This window comes from Oncorhynchus keta, chromosome 37 (assembly GCF_023373465.1).
Source record: "Oncorhynchus keta strain PuntledgeMale-10-30-2019 chromosome 37, Oket_V2, whole genome shotgun sequence".
Lineage (NCBI taxonomy): Eukaryota > Metazoa > Chordata > Actinopteri > Salmoniformes > Salmonidae > Oncorhynchus > Oncorhynchus keta.
The window spans coordinates 29,074,280-29,089,279 of NC_068457.1; the positions used below are offsets into that span (position 1 = coordinate 29,074,280).

The 15,000-nt window shown below is 47.1% G+C and overlaps 1 protein-coding gene and 1 long non-coding RNA gene across 2 annotated transcripts in view; both read left to right on the forward strand.

The window, feature by feature from the left end:
* Positions 1–15,000, forward strand: part of tmco3 (transmembrane and coiled-coil domains 3) — a 35,357-nt gene that overhangs the window by 13,522 nt on the left and 6,835 nt on the right. Inside the window, exons 6-11 of the mRNA XM_052500199.1 lie at positions 735–863; positions 1,210–1,302; positions 3,034–3,220; positions 4,475–4,592; positions 5,668–5,863; positions 7,811–7,961. Coding sequence (XP_052356159.1) covers positions 735–863; positions 1,210–1,302; positions 3,034–3,220; positions 4,475–4,592; positions 5,668–5,863; positions 7,811–7,961 — 874 coding nt within the window. The remainder of the gene's footprint in view (positions 1–734; positions 864–1,209; positions 1,303–3,033; positions 3,221–4,474; positions 4,593–5,667; positions 5,864–7,810; positions 7,962–15,000) is intronic.
* LOC127916874 (uncharacterized) overlaps positions 11,370–15,000 on the forward strand; it is a 4,634-nt gene continuing 1,003 nt past the window's right edge. The window contains exons 1-4 of the long non-coding RNA XR_008096474.1: positions 11,370–11,620; positions 12,093–12,119; positions 12,740–12,824; positions 14,628–14,714. This is a non-coding gene — a long non-coding RNA (uncharacterized LOC127916874). The remainder of the gene's footprint in view (positions 11,621–12,092; positions 12,120–12,739; positions 12,825–14,627; positions 14,715–15,000) is intronic.

The window sequence follows — 15,000 nt, forward strand, 5'->3', positions numbered from 1 at the left end:
CTCCAGCTGTAATCTGACCATATGAAGACTGTCCTGAGACTCCAGCTGTAATCTGACCATATGAAGACTGTCCTGAGACTCCAGCTGTAATCTGACCATATGAAGACTGTCCTGAGACTCCAGCTGTAATCTGACCATATGAAGACTGTCCTGAGACTCCAGCTGTAATCTGACCATATGAAGACTGTCCTGAGACTCCAGCTGTAATCTGACCATATGAAGACTGTCCTAAAACTCCAACTGTAATCTGACTATATGAAGACTGTCCTGAGACTCCAGCTGTAATCTGACCATATGAAGACTGTCCTGAGACTCCAGCTGTAATCTGACCATATGAAGACTGTCCTGAGACTCCAGCTGTAATCTGACCATATGAAGACTGTCCTGAGACTCCAGCTGTAATCTGACCATATGAAGACTGTCCTGAGACTCCAGCTGTAATCTGACCATATGAAGACTGTCCTAAAACTCCAACTGTAATCTGACTATATGAAGACTGTCCTGAGACTCCAGTTGTAATCTGACCATATGAAGACTGTCCTGAGACTCCAGCTGTAATCTGACCATATGAAGACTGTCCTGAGACTCCAGCTGTAATCTGACCATATGAAGACTGTCCTGAGACTCCAGCTGTAATGTGACCAAATGGGTCTTCAAATGAAATTACAATTTTGCACAATTCTAATCTGTGTCTCTGTGGTGTCCTGTCCTGTTGTCTGTGATTGGCTGGTCAGGACCTGGTCTCCGTAGTGATGCTGTCTCTGCCATGTGGTTGGCTGTGCACTATGATGGGCCTGCCCCCCATGTTTGGTTACATCGTCTGTGGAGTCCTCCTGGGTCCCTCTGGACTCAACAGCATCAAGGTGAGACATGCAACAGTGTCTGTCTGTCTGTCTGTCTGCCTGTCTGTCTGCCTGTCTGTCTGTCTGTCTGTGTCTCTGTCTCTGTCTGTCTGTCTGTCTGTCTGTCTGTCTGTCTGTCTGTCTGTCTGTCTGTCTGTCTGTCTGTCTGTCTGCCTGCCTGCCTGCCTGCCTGTCTGTCTGCCCCTCTGCCTATCTGTGTGTCTGCATGCCTGTCTGACTGCCTGCCTGTCTGTGTGTCTGCCTCTCTGTCTGCCTCTCTGCCTATCTGTATGCCTGTCTGACTGCCTGCCTGTCTGCCTGTCTGTGTGTCTGCCTGTGTGAGAGAGAGTAATGTATCTCTGTGCAGTCTATGGTGCAGGTAGAGACGCTGGGAGAGTTGGGAGTGTTCTTCACTCTCTTCGTGGTCGGTCTCGAGTTCTCCCCAGAGAGACTTCGGAAGGTAGGCTGCCTTGTGTTGCATTCAACCCCCCACACACACACACACACACACACACACACAGAGGTATTTTCCATCAGATATTAGCCTACATTCTTGAAATAGCAAAAACTATTAAAGGCCCAGTGCAGACATAAATGTGAATTGCCTGTGTTTTATATGCATTTCCACACTATGAGGGTGGAATGATACTGTGAAGTTGATGATGATGCCCTTCTAGTGGAACAGCTGTTTAGAACCACTGCCTGTTTTGGTGGGATGGAGTTTTGCTCTGCCGGGTGACATCACCAGACAGGAAAGGACTTGACACTGGTGTGAAGGGTGTAACTCTGACCTACATTTTCACAGTGGGACTCAGAAACACACATTCTTACATTCTTTCACCAACTCCATCTCAGCAGAGAGCGACGTCTAACTCTCTCTCCTCTTCATTTCGCTATCTGTTTATCACACATTTCCTAATCAGTCTTCCTGCCTCCCTCCCTCCCTCCCTCCCTCCCTGGCCTCCCTCCCTCCCTTGCCTCCCTCCCTCCCTCTCTCTCTCGCCCTCTTCTCTGGAACGTGATAATTATATTGTGTTCATTTCAAGAGATGAAGACTATTTTATATGCGTGGACGTGTTCAACTATTCTTGTCACAAGAATAGTAAACAAACTAACATTTGACCAACTGGGACATTTTGTTGGTCCCCATGAGTTTAAATGCTATTTCTAGGGGGTTTAGGGTTAAGGTTAGAATTAGTGTTAGGTTTAAGAGCTAGGGTTAGTTTTAGGGTTAGGAGTACGGGTTAGGTTTTTGGGTTAAGGTTGGGGTTGGGGTAAGGGTACAGGTTAGGTTTTTGGGTTAAGGTTAGGGTAAGAGTAAGAGTATGGGTTAGGTTTCTGGGTTAAAGGTTAGGGTAAGGGTAAGAGTACAGGTTAGGTTTTTGGGTTAAGGTTAGGGTAAGAGTATGGGTTAGGTTTTTGGGTTAAAGGTTAGGGTAAGGGTAAGCGTACAGGTTAGGTTTTTGGGTTAAGGTTAGGGTAAGAGTACAGGTTAGGTTTTTGGGTTAAAGGTTAGGGTAAGGGTAAGAGTACAGGTTAGGTTTTTGGGTTAAGGTTAGGGTAAGAGTACGGGTTAGGTTTTTGGGTTAAGGTTAGGGTAAGAGTATGGGTTAGGTTTCTGGGTTAAAGGTTAGGGTAAGGGTAAGAGTACAGGTTAGGTTTTTGGGTGAAGGTTAGGGTAAGAGTACAGGTTAGGTTTTTGGGTTAAGGTTAGGGTAAGAGTACGGGTTAGGTTTTTGGGTGAAGGTTAGGGTAAGAGTACGGGTTAGGTTTTTGGGTGAAGGTTAGGGTAAGAGTACGGGTTAGGTTTTTGGGTGAAGGTTAGGGTAAGAGTACGGGTTAGGTTTTTGGGTTAAAGGTTAGGGTAAGAGTACGGGTTAGGTTTTTGGGTTAAGGTTAGGGTAAGGGTAAGAGTATGGGTTATGTTTTTGGGTTAAAGGTTAGGGTGCTTTTACACCTGCATTGTTTGCTGTTTGGGGTTTTAGGCTGGGTTTCTGTACAGCACTTTGAGATATCAGCTGATGTACGAAGGGCTATATAAATAAATTTGATTTGATTTGATTTGGTAAGAGTACGGGTTAGGGAAAATAGGATTTTGTATGGGACTTAATTGTGTGTCCCCACCATATTAGCTGCACAATACTATGTGTGTGTATTTAACATGTGTGTACTGTCCTATGTGTGTGTGCAGGTGTGGAAGATCTCTGTGCAGGGTTCATGCTACCTCAGTCTGTTGATGGTGGCTACAGGGCTGCTGTGGGGTCAGGTGCTGCATATCCGCCCCACCCAGACCGTCTTCATCTCCTCCTGTCTCTCTCTATCCTCCACACCACTGGTCTCACGCTTCCTGGCTGGGGGCGCCCGCGCAGAGAAGGACGGTACGGAGACTACGGACGTGTGTGTGTGTGTGGCGCAGTGGTTAAGGGCGCTGTACTGCAGCGCCAGCTGTGCCATCAGAGTCCCTGGTTTCGCGCCCAGGCTCTGTCGTAACCGGCCGCGACCGGGAGGTCCGTGGGGCGACGCACAATTGGCCTAGCGTCGTCCGGGTTAGGGAGGGTTTGGCCGGTAGGGATGTCCTTGTCTCATCGCGCACCAGCGACTCCTGTGGCGGGCCGGGCGCAGTGTGCGGTAGCCAAGGTGGCCAGGTGCACGGTGTTTCCTCCGGTGCATTGGTGAGGCTGGCTTCCGGGTTGTGTATCGGAGGACGCATGACTTTCAACCTTCATCTCTCCCGAGCCCGTACGGGAGTTGTCGCGATGAGACAAGATAGTAGCTACTACAACATTTGGATACCACGAAATTGGGGAGAAAAAGAGTTAAAATTCAAACAAAAAAAAAGAACCACCTGTCTTTAAATGAGTAACTGGCTACAAACATTAAAAGTGTGTGTGTCTCTGTGTGTGTGTGTGTGTGTGTCTCTCTGTGTGTGTGTGTCTCTGTGTGTGTGTGTCTCTGTGTGTGTGTGTGTCTCTGTGTGTGTGTGTCTCTGTGTGTGTGTGTGTGTGTGTGTGTGTGTGTGTGTGTGTGTGTGTGTGTGTGTGTGTGTGTGTGTGTGTGTGTGTGTGTGTGTGTGTGTGTGTGTGTGTGTGTGTCTCTGTGTGTGTGTGTCTGTGTGTGTGTCTCTGTGTGTGTGTGTGTCTCTGTGTGTGTGTGTCTCTGTGTGTGTGTGTCTCTGTGTCTCTGTGTGTGTGTGTGTGTGTGTGTGTGTGTGTGTGTGTGTGTGTGTATGTGTGTGTGTGTGTGTGTGTGTCTGTGTGTGTGTGTGTGTGTGTGTGTCTCTGTGTGTGTGTGTGTCTGTGTGTGTGTGTGTGTGTGTGTGTCTCTGTGTGTGTGTGTCTCTGTGTGTGTGTCTCTGTGTGTGTGTGTCTCTGTGTGTGTGTGTCTCTGTGTGTGTGTGTGTGTGTGTGTGTGTGTGTGTGTGTGTGTGTGTGTGTGTGTGTGTGTGTGTGTGTGTGTGTGTGTGTGTGTGTGTGTGTGTGTGTGTGTGTGTGTGTGTGTGTGTGTGTGTCTCTCTCTCTCTCTCTCTCTCTCTCTGTGTGTGTGTGTGTCTCTGTGTGTGTGTGTGTCTCTGTGTGTGTGTGTGTGTGTGTGTCTCTGTGTGTGTGTGTGTGTGTGTGTGTGTGTGTGTGTAGGGGAGCTGGACTACAGCAGTGTTCTCCTGGGGATGTTGGTAATGCAGGATGTTCAGCTGGGTCTGTTCATAGCCGTCATGCCCACCCTCATACAGGTGTCATCTGGCCACCTGGACAGGTGAGCACACACACACACAGACACAGCTGTATATGCACTACTGTGCTAGTAAGGTGTGTAGTTCCAAAGATGTGTTAGAAGTTCTGTCTTGTCTTCTGAGGGTCCTGTCTTGTCTTCTGAGGGTCCTGTCCTGTGTTTTGTCTTCTGAGGGTTCTGTTTTGTCTTCTGAGGGTCCTGTCTTGTCTTCTGAGGGTCCTGTCCTGTGTTTTGTCTTCTGAGGGTCCTGTCTTGTCTTCTGAGGGTCCTGTCCTGTGTTTTGTCTTCTGAGGGTCCTGTCTTGTCTTCTGAGGGTCCTGTCCTGTGTTTTGTCTTCTGAGGGTCCTGTCTTGTCTTCTGAGGGTCCTGTCCTGTGTTTTGTCTTCTGAGGGTCCTGTCCTGTGTTTTGTCTTCTGAGGGTTCTGTTTTGTCTTCTGAGGGTCCTGTCTTGTCTTCTGAGGGTCCTGTCCTGTGTTTTGTCTTCTGAGGGTCCTGTCTTGTCTTCTGAGGGTCCTGTCCTGTCTTCTGAGGGTCCTGTCCTGTGTTTTGTCTTCTGAGGGTTCTGTTTTGTCTTCTGAGGGTCCTGTCTTGTCTTCTGAGGGTCCTGTCCTGTGTTTTGTCTTCTGAGGGTCCTGTCTTGTCTTCTGAGGGTCCTGTCTTGTCTTCTGAGGGTCCTGTCCTGTGTTTTGTCTTCTGAGGGTTCTGTTTTGTCTTCTGAGGGTCCTGTCTTGTCTTCTGAGGGTCCTGTCCTGTGTTTTGTCTTCTGAGGGTCCTGTCTTCTGAGGGTCCTGTTCTGTCTTCTGAGGGTCCTGTCTTCTGAGGGTCCTGTTCTGTCTTCTGAGGGTCCTGTCCTGTGTTTTGTCTTCTGAGGGTCCTGTCTTGTCTTCTGAGGGTCCTGTCCTGTGTTTTGTCTTCTGAGGGTTATGTTTTGTCTTCTGAGGGTTCTGTCTTCTGAGGGTCCTGTTTTGTCTTCTGAGGGTTCTGTCTTCTGAGGGTCCTGTCCTGTGTTCTGTCCTCCTAGCCCAGGTCCTGTTCTCTCTGTAAACCAGTGTTCTGTGTTATGAGGCTGGTGTTCTGTGTTCTATCCTGTGTTCTGTAGTGTCCTGTTTGGAGGTCTGCACGTCCTCCTGCTCCTGTCCCAGGTCCTGTTCTCTCTGGCTATGGTACTACTGCTGTGTGTTCTCCTCAAATCCTTCCTGATTGGTCCATACTACAGGAAGCTCCATGCTGAGTCTAAAGGCAACAAGGAGATCCTGGTTCTGGGGACCGCTGCCTTTGTATTCCTCATGCTCACCGTATGTACCCCCCTCCTCACTCTTCCCCCTCTCCTCTGTGAGATATAGCTCCCTCTCTGCTGTGAGATGTAGCTCCCCCTCTGCTATCCTCTCTGCTGTGAGATGTAGCTCCCCCTCTGCTATCCTCTCTGCTGTGAGATGTAGCTCCCCCTCCTCTATCCTCTCTGCTGTGAGATGTAGCTCCCCCTCCTCTATCCTCTCTGCTGTGAGATGTAGCTCCCCCTCCTCTATCCTCTCCGCTGTGAGATGTAGCTCCCCCTCCTCTATCCTCTCTGCTGTGAGATGTAGCTCCCCCTCCTCTATCCTCTCTGCTGTGAGATGTAGCTCCCCCTCCTCTATCCTCTCTGCTGTGAGATGTAGCTCCCCCTCCTCTATCCTCTCCTCTGTGAGATGTAGCTCCCCCTCCTCTATCCTCTCTGCTGTGAGATGTAGCTCCCCCTCCTCTATCCTCTCTGCTGTGAGATGTAGCTCCCCCTCCTCTATCCTCTCTGCTGTGAGATGTAGCTCCCCCTCCTCTATCCTCTCTGCTGTGAGATGTAGCTCCCCCTCCTCTATCCTCTCTGCTGTGAGATGTAGCTCCCCCTCCTCTATCCTCTCTGCTGTGAGATGTAGCTCCCCCTCCTCTATCCTCTCTGCTGTGAGATGTAGCTCCCCCTCCTCTATCCTCTCTGCTGTGAGATGTAGCTCCCCCTCCTCTATCCTCTCCTCTGTGAGATGTAGCTCCCCCTCCTCTATCCTCTCCTCTGTGAGATGTAGCTCCCCCTCTGCTATCCTCTCCTCTAAGAGATGTAGCTCCCCTCCTCTATCCTCTCCTCTCCTCTATGAGATGTAGCTCCCCCTCCTCTATCCTCTCCTCTGTGAGATGTAGCTCCCCCTCCTCTATCCTCTCTCCTCTATGAGATGTAGCTCCCCCTCTGCTATCCTCTCCTCTATGAGATGTAGCTCCCCCTCCTCTATCCTCTCCTCTGTGAGATGTAGCTCCCCCTCCTCTATCCTCTCCTCTGTGAGATGTAGCTCCCCTCTGCTATCCTCTCCTCTATGAGATGTAGCTCCCCCTCCTCTATCCTCTCCTCTATGAGATGTAGCTCCCCCTCCTCTATCCTCTCCTCTGTGAGATGTAGCTCCCCCTCCTCTATCCTCTCTCCTCTATGAGATGTAGCTCCCCCTCTGCTATCCTCTCCTCTATGAGATGTAGCTCCCCCTCCTCTATCCTCTCCTCTGTGAGATGTAGCTCCCCCTCCGCTATCCTCTCCTCTATGAGATGTAGCTCCCCCTCCTCTATCCTCTCCTCTGTGAGATGTAGCTCCCCCTCCTCTATCCTCTCCTCTGTGAGATGTAGCTCCCCCTCCTCTATCCTCTCCTCTGTGAGATGTAGCTCCCCCTCCTCTATCCTCTCCTCTGTGAGATGTAGCTCCCCCTCCTCTATCCTCTCCTCTGTGAGATGTAGCTCCCCCTCCGCTATCCTCTCCTCTGTGAGATGTAGCTCCCCCTCCTCTATCCTCTCCTCTATGAGATGTAGCTCCTCCTCCTCTATCCTCTCCTCTATGAGATGTAGCTCCCCCTCCTCTATCCTCTCCTCTGTGAGATGTAGCTCCCCCTCCTCTATCCTCTCCTCTATGAGATGTAGCTCCCCCTCCTCTATCCTCTCCTCTATGAGATGTAGCTCCCCCTCCTCTATCCTCTCCTCTATGAGATGTAGCTCCCCCTCCTCTATCCTCTCCTCTATGAGATGTAGCTCCCCCTCCTCTATCCTCTCCTCTATGAGATGTAGCTCCCCCTCCTCTCTTCTCCAACAGAGGTTATGTTTCCTGTACAATCAAGTACTACAATTGACATTCCAATACAAATACAATACTATTTCATTAGGGAGTTTATGATATAACTGGTTAAACTACATCCATTCTACCAAATGTATGTCAAATGATGTTTTCCCCCGGTGTTTCCCAGGTGACAGAATTCCTGGGCATTTCCATGGAGCTGGGCTGCTTCCTGGCTGGAGCGCTTCTCTCCTCGCAGGGTCACATTTGCACCACGGAGGTCATGGGCTGCATCGAGCCAATCAGAGACTTCCTCGCCATCATCTTCTTCGCCTCCATTGGTCAGAACTGAAGCTTACCCTCTGCAGTGTCTCTGTTTAGCATCGTATCTCTGTCTCTCTATGGCTGTTTAGCATCGTGTCTCTGTCTCTCTATGGCTGTTTAGCATCGTATCTCTGTCTCTCTATGGCTGTTTAGCATCGTATCTCTGTCTCTCTATGGCTGTTTAGCATCGTGTCTCTGTCTCTCTATGGCTGTTTAGCATCGTGTCTCTGTCTCTCTATGGCTGTTTAGCATCATATCTCTGTCTCTCTATGGCTGTTTAGCATCGTATCTCTGTCTCTCTATGGCTGTTTAGCATCATATCTCTGTCTCTCTATGGCTGTTTAGCATCGTATCTCTGTCTCTCTATGGCTGTTTAGCATCATATCTCTGTCTCTCTATGGCTGTTTAGCATCGTGTCTCTGTCTCTCTATGGCTGTTTAGCATCATATCTCTGTCTCTCTATGGCTGTTTAGCATCGTATCTCTGTCTCTCTATGGCTGTTTAGCATCATATCTCTGTCTCTCTATGGCTGTTTAGCATCGTATCTCTGTCTCTCTATGGCTGTTTAGCATCATATATCTCTGTCTCTCTATGGCTGTTTAGCATCGTGTCTCTGTCTCTCTATGGCTGTTTAGCATCATATCTCTGTCTCTCTATGGCTGTTTAGCATCGTGTCTCTGTCTCTCTATGGCTGTTTAGCATCATATCTCTGTCTCTCTATGGCTGTTTAGCATCGTATCTCTGTCTCTCTATGGCTGTTTAGCATCATATCTCTGTCTCTCTATGGCTGTTTAGCATCGTATCTCTGTCTCTCTATGGCTGTTTAGCATCATATCTCTGTCTCTCTATGGCTGTTTAGCATCATATCTCTGTCTCTCTATGGCTGTTTAGCATCATATCTCTGTCTCTCTATGGCTGTTTAGCATCGTGTCTCTGTCTCTCTATGGCTGTTTAGCATCGTGTCTCTGTCTCTCTATGGCTGTTTAGCATCGTGTCTCTGTCTCTCTATGGCTGTTTAGCATCATATCTCTGTCTCTCTATGGCTGTTTAGCATCATATCTCTGTCTCTCTATGGCTGTTTAGCATCATATCTCTGTCTCTCTATGGCTGTTTAGCATCATATCTCTGTCTCTCTATGGCTGTTTAGCATCGTGTCTCTGTCTCTCTATGGCTGTTTAGCATCATATCTCTGTCTCTCTATGGCTGTTTAGCATCATATCTCTGTCTCTCTATGGCTGTTTAGCATCATATCTCTGTCTCTCTATGGCTGTTTAGCATCATATCTCTGTCTCTCTATGGCTGTTTAGCATCGTGTCTCTGTCTCTCTATGGCTGTTTAGCATCATATCTCTGTCTCTCTATGGCTGTTTAGCATCGTGTCTCTGTCTCTCTATGGCTGTTTAGCATCGTGTCTCTGTCTCTCTATGGCTGTTTAGCATCGTGTCTCTGTCTCTCTATGGCTGTTTAGCATCGTGTCTCTGTCTCTCTATGGCTGTTTAGCATCATATCTCTGTCTCTCTATGGCTGTTTAGCATCATATCTCTGTCTCTCTATGGCTGTTTAGCATCGTGTCTCTGTCTCTCTATGGCTGTTTAGCATCATATCTCTGTCTCTCTATGGCTGTTTAGCATCGTATCTCTGTCTCTCTATGGCTGTTTAGCATCATATCTCTGTCTCTCTATGGCTGTTTAGCATCATATCTCTGTCTCTCTATGGCTGTTTAGCATCGTGTCTCTGTCTCTCTATGGCTGTTTAGCATCGTGTCTCTGTCTCTCTATGGCTGTTTAGCATCATATCTCTGTCTCTCTATGGCTGTTTAGCATCGTACAGTTGAAGTCGGAAGTTTACATACACCTTAAGGCAAATACATTTAAACTCAGTTTTTCACAATTCCTGACATTGAATCCTAGTGAAAATTCCCTGTTTTAGGTCAGTTAGGATCACCACTTTATTTTAAGAATGTGACATGTCAGAAAAATAGTAGAGAAAATTATTTATTTCAGCTTTTATTTGTTTCATCACATTCCCAGTGGGTCAGAAGTTTACATACACTCAATTAGTATTTGGTAGCATTGCCTTTAAGTTGTTTAACTTGGGTCAAACGTTTCGGGTAGCCTTCCACAAGCTTCTCACAATAAGCTGGGTGAATTTTGGCCCATTCCACCTGACAGAGCTGGTGTAACTGAGTCAGGTTTGTAGGCCTCCTTGCTCACACACACCTTTTCCAGTTCTGCCCACACATTTTCTATAGGGTTGAGGTCAGGGCTTTGTGATGGCCATTCCAATACCTTGAGTTTGTTGTCCTTAAGCCATTTTGCCACAACTTTGGAAGTATGCTTGGGGTCATTGCCTATTTGGAAGACCCATTTGCGACCATCATTAACTTCCTGACTGATGTCTTGGGATGTTGCTTCAATATATCCACATCATTTTCCATCCTCACAATGCCATCCATTTTGTGAAGTGCACCAGTCCCTCCTGCAGCAAAGCACCGCCACAACATGATGCTGCCACCCCCATGCTTCACCGTTGGGATGGTGTTCTTCGGCTTGCAAGCCTTGTGTCAAAGTAGATGTCCTAACCGACTTGCCAGAACTAAAGTTTGTTAACAAGAAATGAGTGGAGTGGTTGAGAAACAAGTTTTAATGACTCCAACCTCAGTGTATGTAAACTTCTGAATTCAACTGTATCTCTGTCTCTCTATGGCTGTTTAGCATCGTATCTCTACTGCTGTAGGTCTCTATGTGTTGTCTCTACTACTGTATGTCTCTGTGTGTTGTCTCTACTACTGTAGGTCTATGTGTTGTCTCTACTACTGTAGGTCTCTGTGTTGTCTCTACTACTGTAGGTCTCTGTGTGTTGTCTCTACTACTGTAGGTCTCTGTGTGTTGTCTCTACTACTGTAGGTCTCTGTGTGTTGTCTCTACTGCTGTAGGTCTCTGTGTTGTCTCTACTACTGTAGGTCTCTGTGTTGTCTCTACTACTGTAGGTCTCTATGTGTTGTCTCTACTACTGTAGGTCTCTGTGTTGTCTCTACTACTGTAGGTCTCTGTGTGTTGTCTCTACTACTGTAGGTCTCTGTGTTGTCTCTACTACTGTAGGTCTCTGTGTGTTGTCTCTACTACTGTAGGTCTCTGTGTGTTGTCTCTACTGCTGTAGGTCTCTGTGTGTTGTCTCTACTACTGTAGGTCTCTGTGTTGTCTCTACTACTGTAGGTCTCTGTGTGTTGTCTCTACTACTGTAGGTCTCTGTGTGTTGTCTCTACTACTGTAGGTCTCTGTGTTGTCTCTACTACTGTAGGTCTCTGTGTGTTGTCTCTACTACTGTAGGTCTCTGTGTGTTGTCTCTACTGCTGTAGGTCTCTGTGTGTTGTCTCTACTGCTGTAGGTCTCTATGTGTTGTCTCTACTGCTGTAGGTCTCTGTGTGTTGTCTCTACTACTGTAGGTCTCTGTGTGTTGTCTCTACTACTGTAGGTCTCTGTGTGTTGTCTCTACTACTGTAGGTCTCTATGTGTTGTCTCTACTACTGTAGGTCTCTGTGTGTTGTCTCTACTGCTGTAGGTCTCTGTGTGTTGTCTCTACTACTGTAGGTCTCTGTGTGTTGTCTCTACTACTGTAGGTCTCTGTGTGTTGTCTCTACTACTGTAGGTCTCTATGTGTTGTCTCTACTACTGTAGGTCTCTGTGTGTTGTCTCTACTGCTGTAGGTCTCTGTGTGTTGTCTCTACTACTGTAGGTCTCTGTGTGTTGTCTCTACTGCTGTAGGTCTCTGTGTGTTGTCTCTGTGTTGTCTCTGTGTTGTCTCTGTGTTGTCTCTACTACTGTAGGTCTATGTGTTGTCTCTACTACTGTAGGTCTCTGTGTGTTGTCTCTACTACTGTATGTCTCTGTGTGTTGTCTCTACTGCTGTATGTCTCTGTGTGTTGTCTCTACTGCTGTATGTCTCTGTGTGTTGTCTCTACTGCTGTAGGTCTCTATGTGTTGTCTCTATTACTGTAGGTCTCTATGTGTTGTCTCTACTACTGTAGGTCTCTATGTGTTGTCTCTATGTGTTGTCTCTACTGCTGTAGGTCTCTCTGTGTTGTCTCTGTTGTCTCTACTACTGTAGGTCTCTATGTGTTGTCTCTATGTGTTGTCTCTACTACTGTAGGTCTATGTGTTGTCTCTACTACTGTAGGTCTATGTGTTGTCTCTACTACTGTAGGTCTATGTGTTGTCTCTATTACTGTAGGTCTCTGTGTTGTCTCTACTACTGTAGGTCTCTGTGTTGTCTCTACTACTGTAGGTCTCTATGTGTTGTCTCTACTACTGTAGGTCTCTATGTGTTGTCTCTACTACTGTAGGTCTCTGTGTGTTGTCTCTACTACTGTAGGTCTCTGTGTTGTCTCTACTACTGTAGGTCTCTGTGTGTTGTCTCTACTACTGTAGGTCTCTATGTGTTGTCTCTACTGCTGTATGTCTCTGTGTGTTGTCTCTACTACTGTAGGTCTCTGTGTTGTCTCTACTACTGTAGGTCTCTGTGTGTTGTCTCTACTACTGTAGGTCTCTCTGTGTTGTCTCTACTACTGTAGGTCTCTGTGTTGTCTCTACTACTGTAGGTCTCTGTGTTGTCTCTACTGCTGTAGGTCTCTGTGTGTTGTCTCTACTGCTGTAGGTCTCTGTGTGTTGTCTCTACTACTGTAGGTCTCTGTGTGTTGTCTCTACTACTGTAGGTCTCTGTGTGTTGTCTCTACTACTGTAGGTCTCTGTGTTGTCTCTACTACTGTAGGTCTCTATGTGTTGTCTCTACTGCTGTAGGTCTCTGTGTTGTCTCTACTGCTGTAGGTCTCTGTGTGTTGTCTCTACTGCTGTAGGTCTCTGTGTGTTGTCTCTACTACTGTAGGTCTCTATGTGTTGTCTCTACTGCTGTAGGTCTCTGTGTTGTCTCTACTACTGTAGGTCTCTGTGTGTTGTCTCTACTGCTGTAGGTCTCTGTGTGTTGTCTCTACTACTGTAGGTCTCTGTGTGTTGTCTCTACTACTGTAGGTCTCTGTGTGTTGTCTCTACTACTGTAGGTCTCTGTGTGTTGTCTCTACTACTGTAGGTCTCTATGTGTTGTCTCTACTGCTGTAGGTCTCTGTGTGTTGTCTCTACTACTGTAGGTCTCTGTGTGTTGTCTCTACTACTGTAGGTCTCTGTGTTGTCTCTCTACTACTGTAGGTATCTGTGTGTTGTCTCTACTGCTGTAGGTCTCTGTGTTGTCTCTACTGCTGTAGGTCTCTGTGTGTTGTCTCTACTACTGTAGGTCTCTGTGTGTTGTCTCTACTACTGTAGGTCTCTGTGTGTTGTCTCTACTGCTGTAGGTATCTGTGTGTTGTCTCTACTGCTGTAGGTCTATGTGTTGTCGCTACTGCTGTCGGTCTCTGTGTGTTGTCTCTACTACTGTAGGTCTCTGTGTGTTGTCTCTACTACTGTAGGTCTCTATGTGTTGTCTCTACTACTGTAGGTCTCTGTGTGTTGTCTCTACTGTAGGTCTATGTGTTGTCTCTACTACTGTAGGTCTCTGTGTGTTGTCTCTACTACTGTAGGTCTCTGTGTGTTGTCTCTACTACTGTAGGTCTCTGTCTCTACTACTGTAGGTCTATGTGTTGTCTCTCTACTACTGTAGGTCTCTATGTGTTGTCTCTACTACTGTAGGTCTCTATGTGTTGTCTCTATGTGTTGTCTCTACTACTGTAGGTCTCTGTGTGTTGTCTCTACTGCTGTAGGTCTCTGTGTGTTGTCTCTACTACTGTAGGTCTCTATGTGTTGTCTCTACTACTGTAGGTCTCTGTGTGTTGTCTCTACTACTGTAGGTCTCTGTGTGTTGTCTCTACTACTGTAGGTCTCTATGTGTTGTCTCTACTACTGTAGGTCTCTGTGTGTTGTCTCTACTGCTGTAGGTCTCTGTGTGTTGTCTCTACTGCTGTAGGTCTCTGTGTGTTGTCTCTACTGCTGTAGGTCTCTATGTGTTGTCTCTGTGTGTGGTCTCTGTGTGTTGTCTCTACTACTGTAGGTCTCTATGTGTTGTCTCTATGTGTTGTCTCTACTACTGTAGGTCTCTATGTGTTGTCTCTACTACTGTAGGTCTCTGTGTGTTGTCTCTACTGCTGTAGGTATCTGTGTGTTGTCTCTACTGCTGTAGGTCTATGTGTTGTCGCTACTGCTGTCGGTCTCTGTGTGTTGTCTCTACTACTGTAGGTCTCTATGTGTTGTCTCTACTACTGTAGGTCTCTATGTGTTGTCTCTATGTGTTGTCTCTACTACTGTAGGTCTCTGTGTTGTCTCTACTGCTGTAGGTCTCTATGTGTTGTCTCTACTGCTGTAGGTCTCTGTGTGTTGTCTCTACTACTGTAGGTCTCTGTGTTGTCTCTACTACTGTAGGTCTCTATGTGTTGTCTCTATGTGTTGTCTCTACTACTGTAGGTCTATGTGTTGTCTCTACTACTGTAGGTCTCTGTGTGTTGTCTCTACTGCTGTAGGTCTCTGTGTGTTGTCTCTACTACTGTAGGTCTCTGTGTGTTGTCTCTACTACTGTAGGTCTCTGTGTGTTGTCTCTATGTGTTGTCTCTACTGCTGTCGGTCTCTGTGTGTTGTCTCTACTACTGTAGGTCTCTGTGTGTTGTCTCTACTACTGTAGGTCTATGTGTTGTCTCTACTACTGTAGGTCTCTATGTGTTGTCTCTACTACTGTAGGTCTCTATGTGTTGTCTCTACTACTGTAGGTCTCTGTGTGTTGTCTCTACTACTGTAGGTCTCTGTGTTGTCTCTACTACTGTAGGTCTATCTGTGTTGTCTCTGTCTCTACTACTGTAGGTCTCTGTGTGTTGTCTCTACTACTGTAGGTCTCTGTGTGTTGTCTCTGTTGTCTCTACTGCTGTAGGTCTCTATGTGTTGTCTCTACTACTGTAGGTCTATGTGTTGTCTCTACTGCTGTAGGTCTCTGTGTGTTGTCTCTACTACTGTAGGTCTCTGTGTGTTGTCTCTGTGTTGTCTCTACTGCTGTAGGTCTCTATGTGTTGTCTCTACTACTGTAGGTC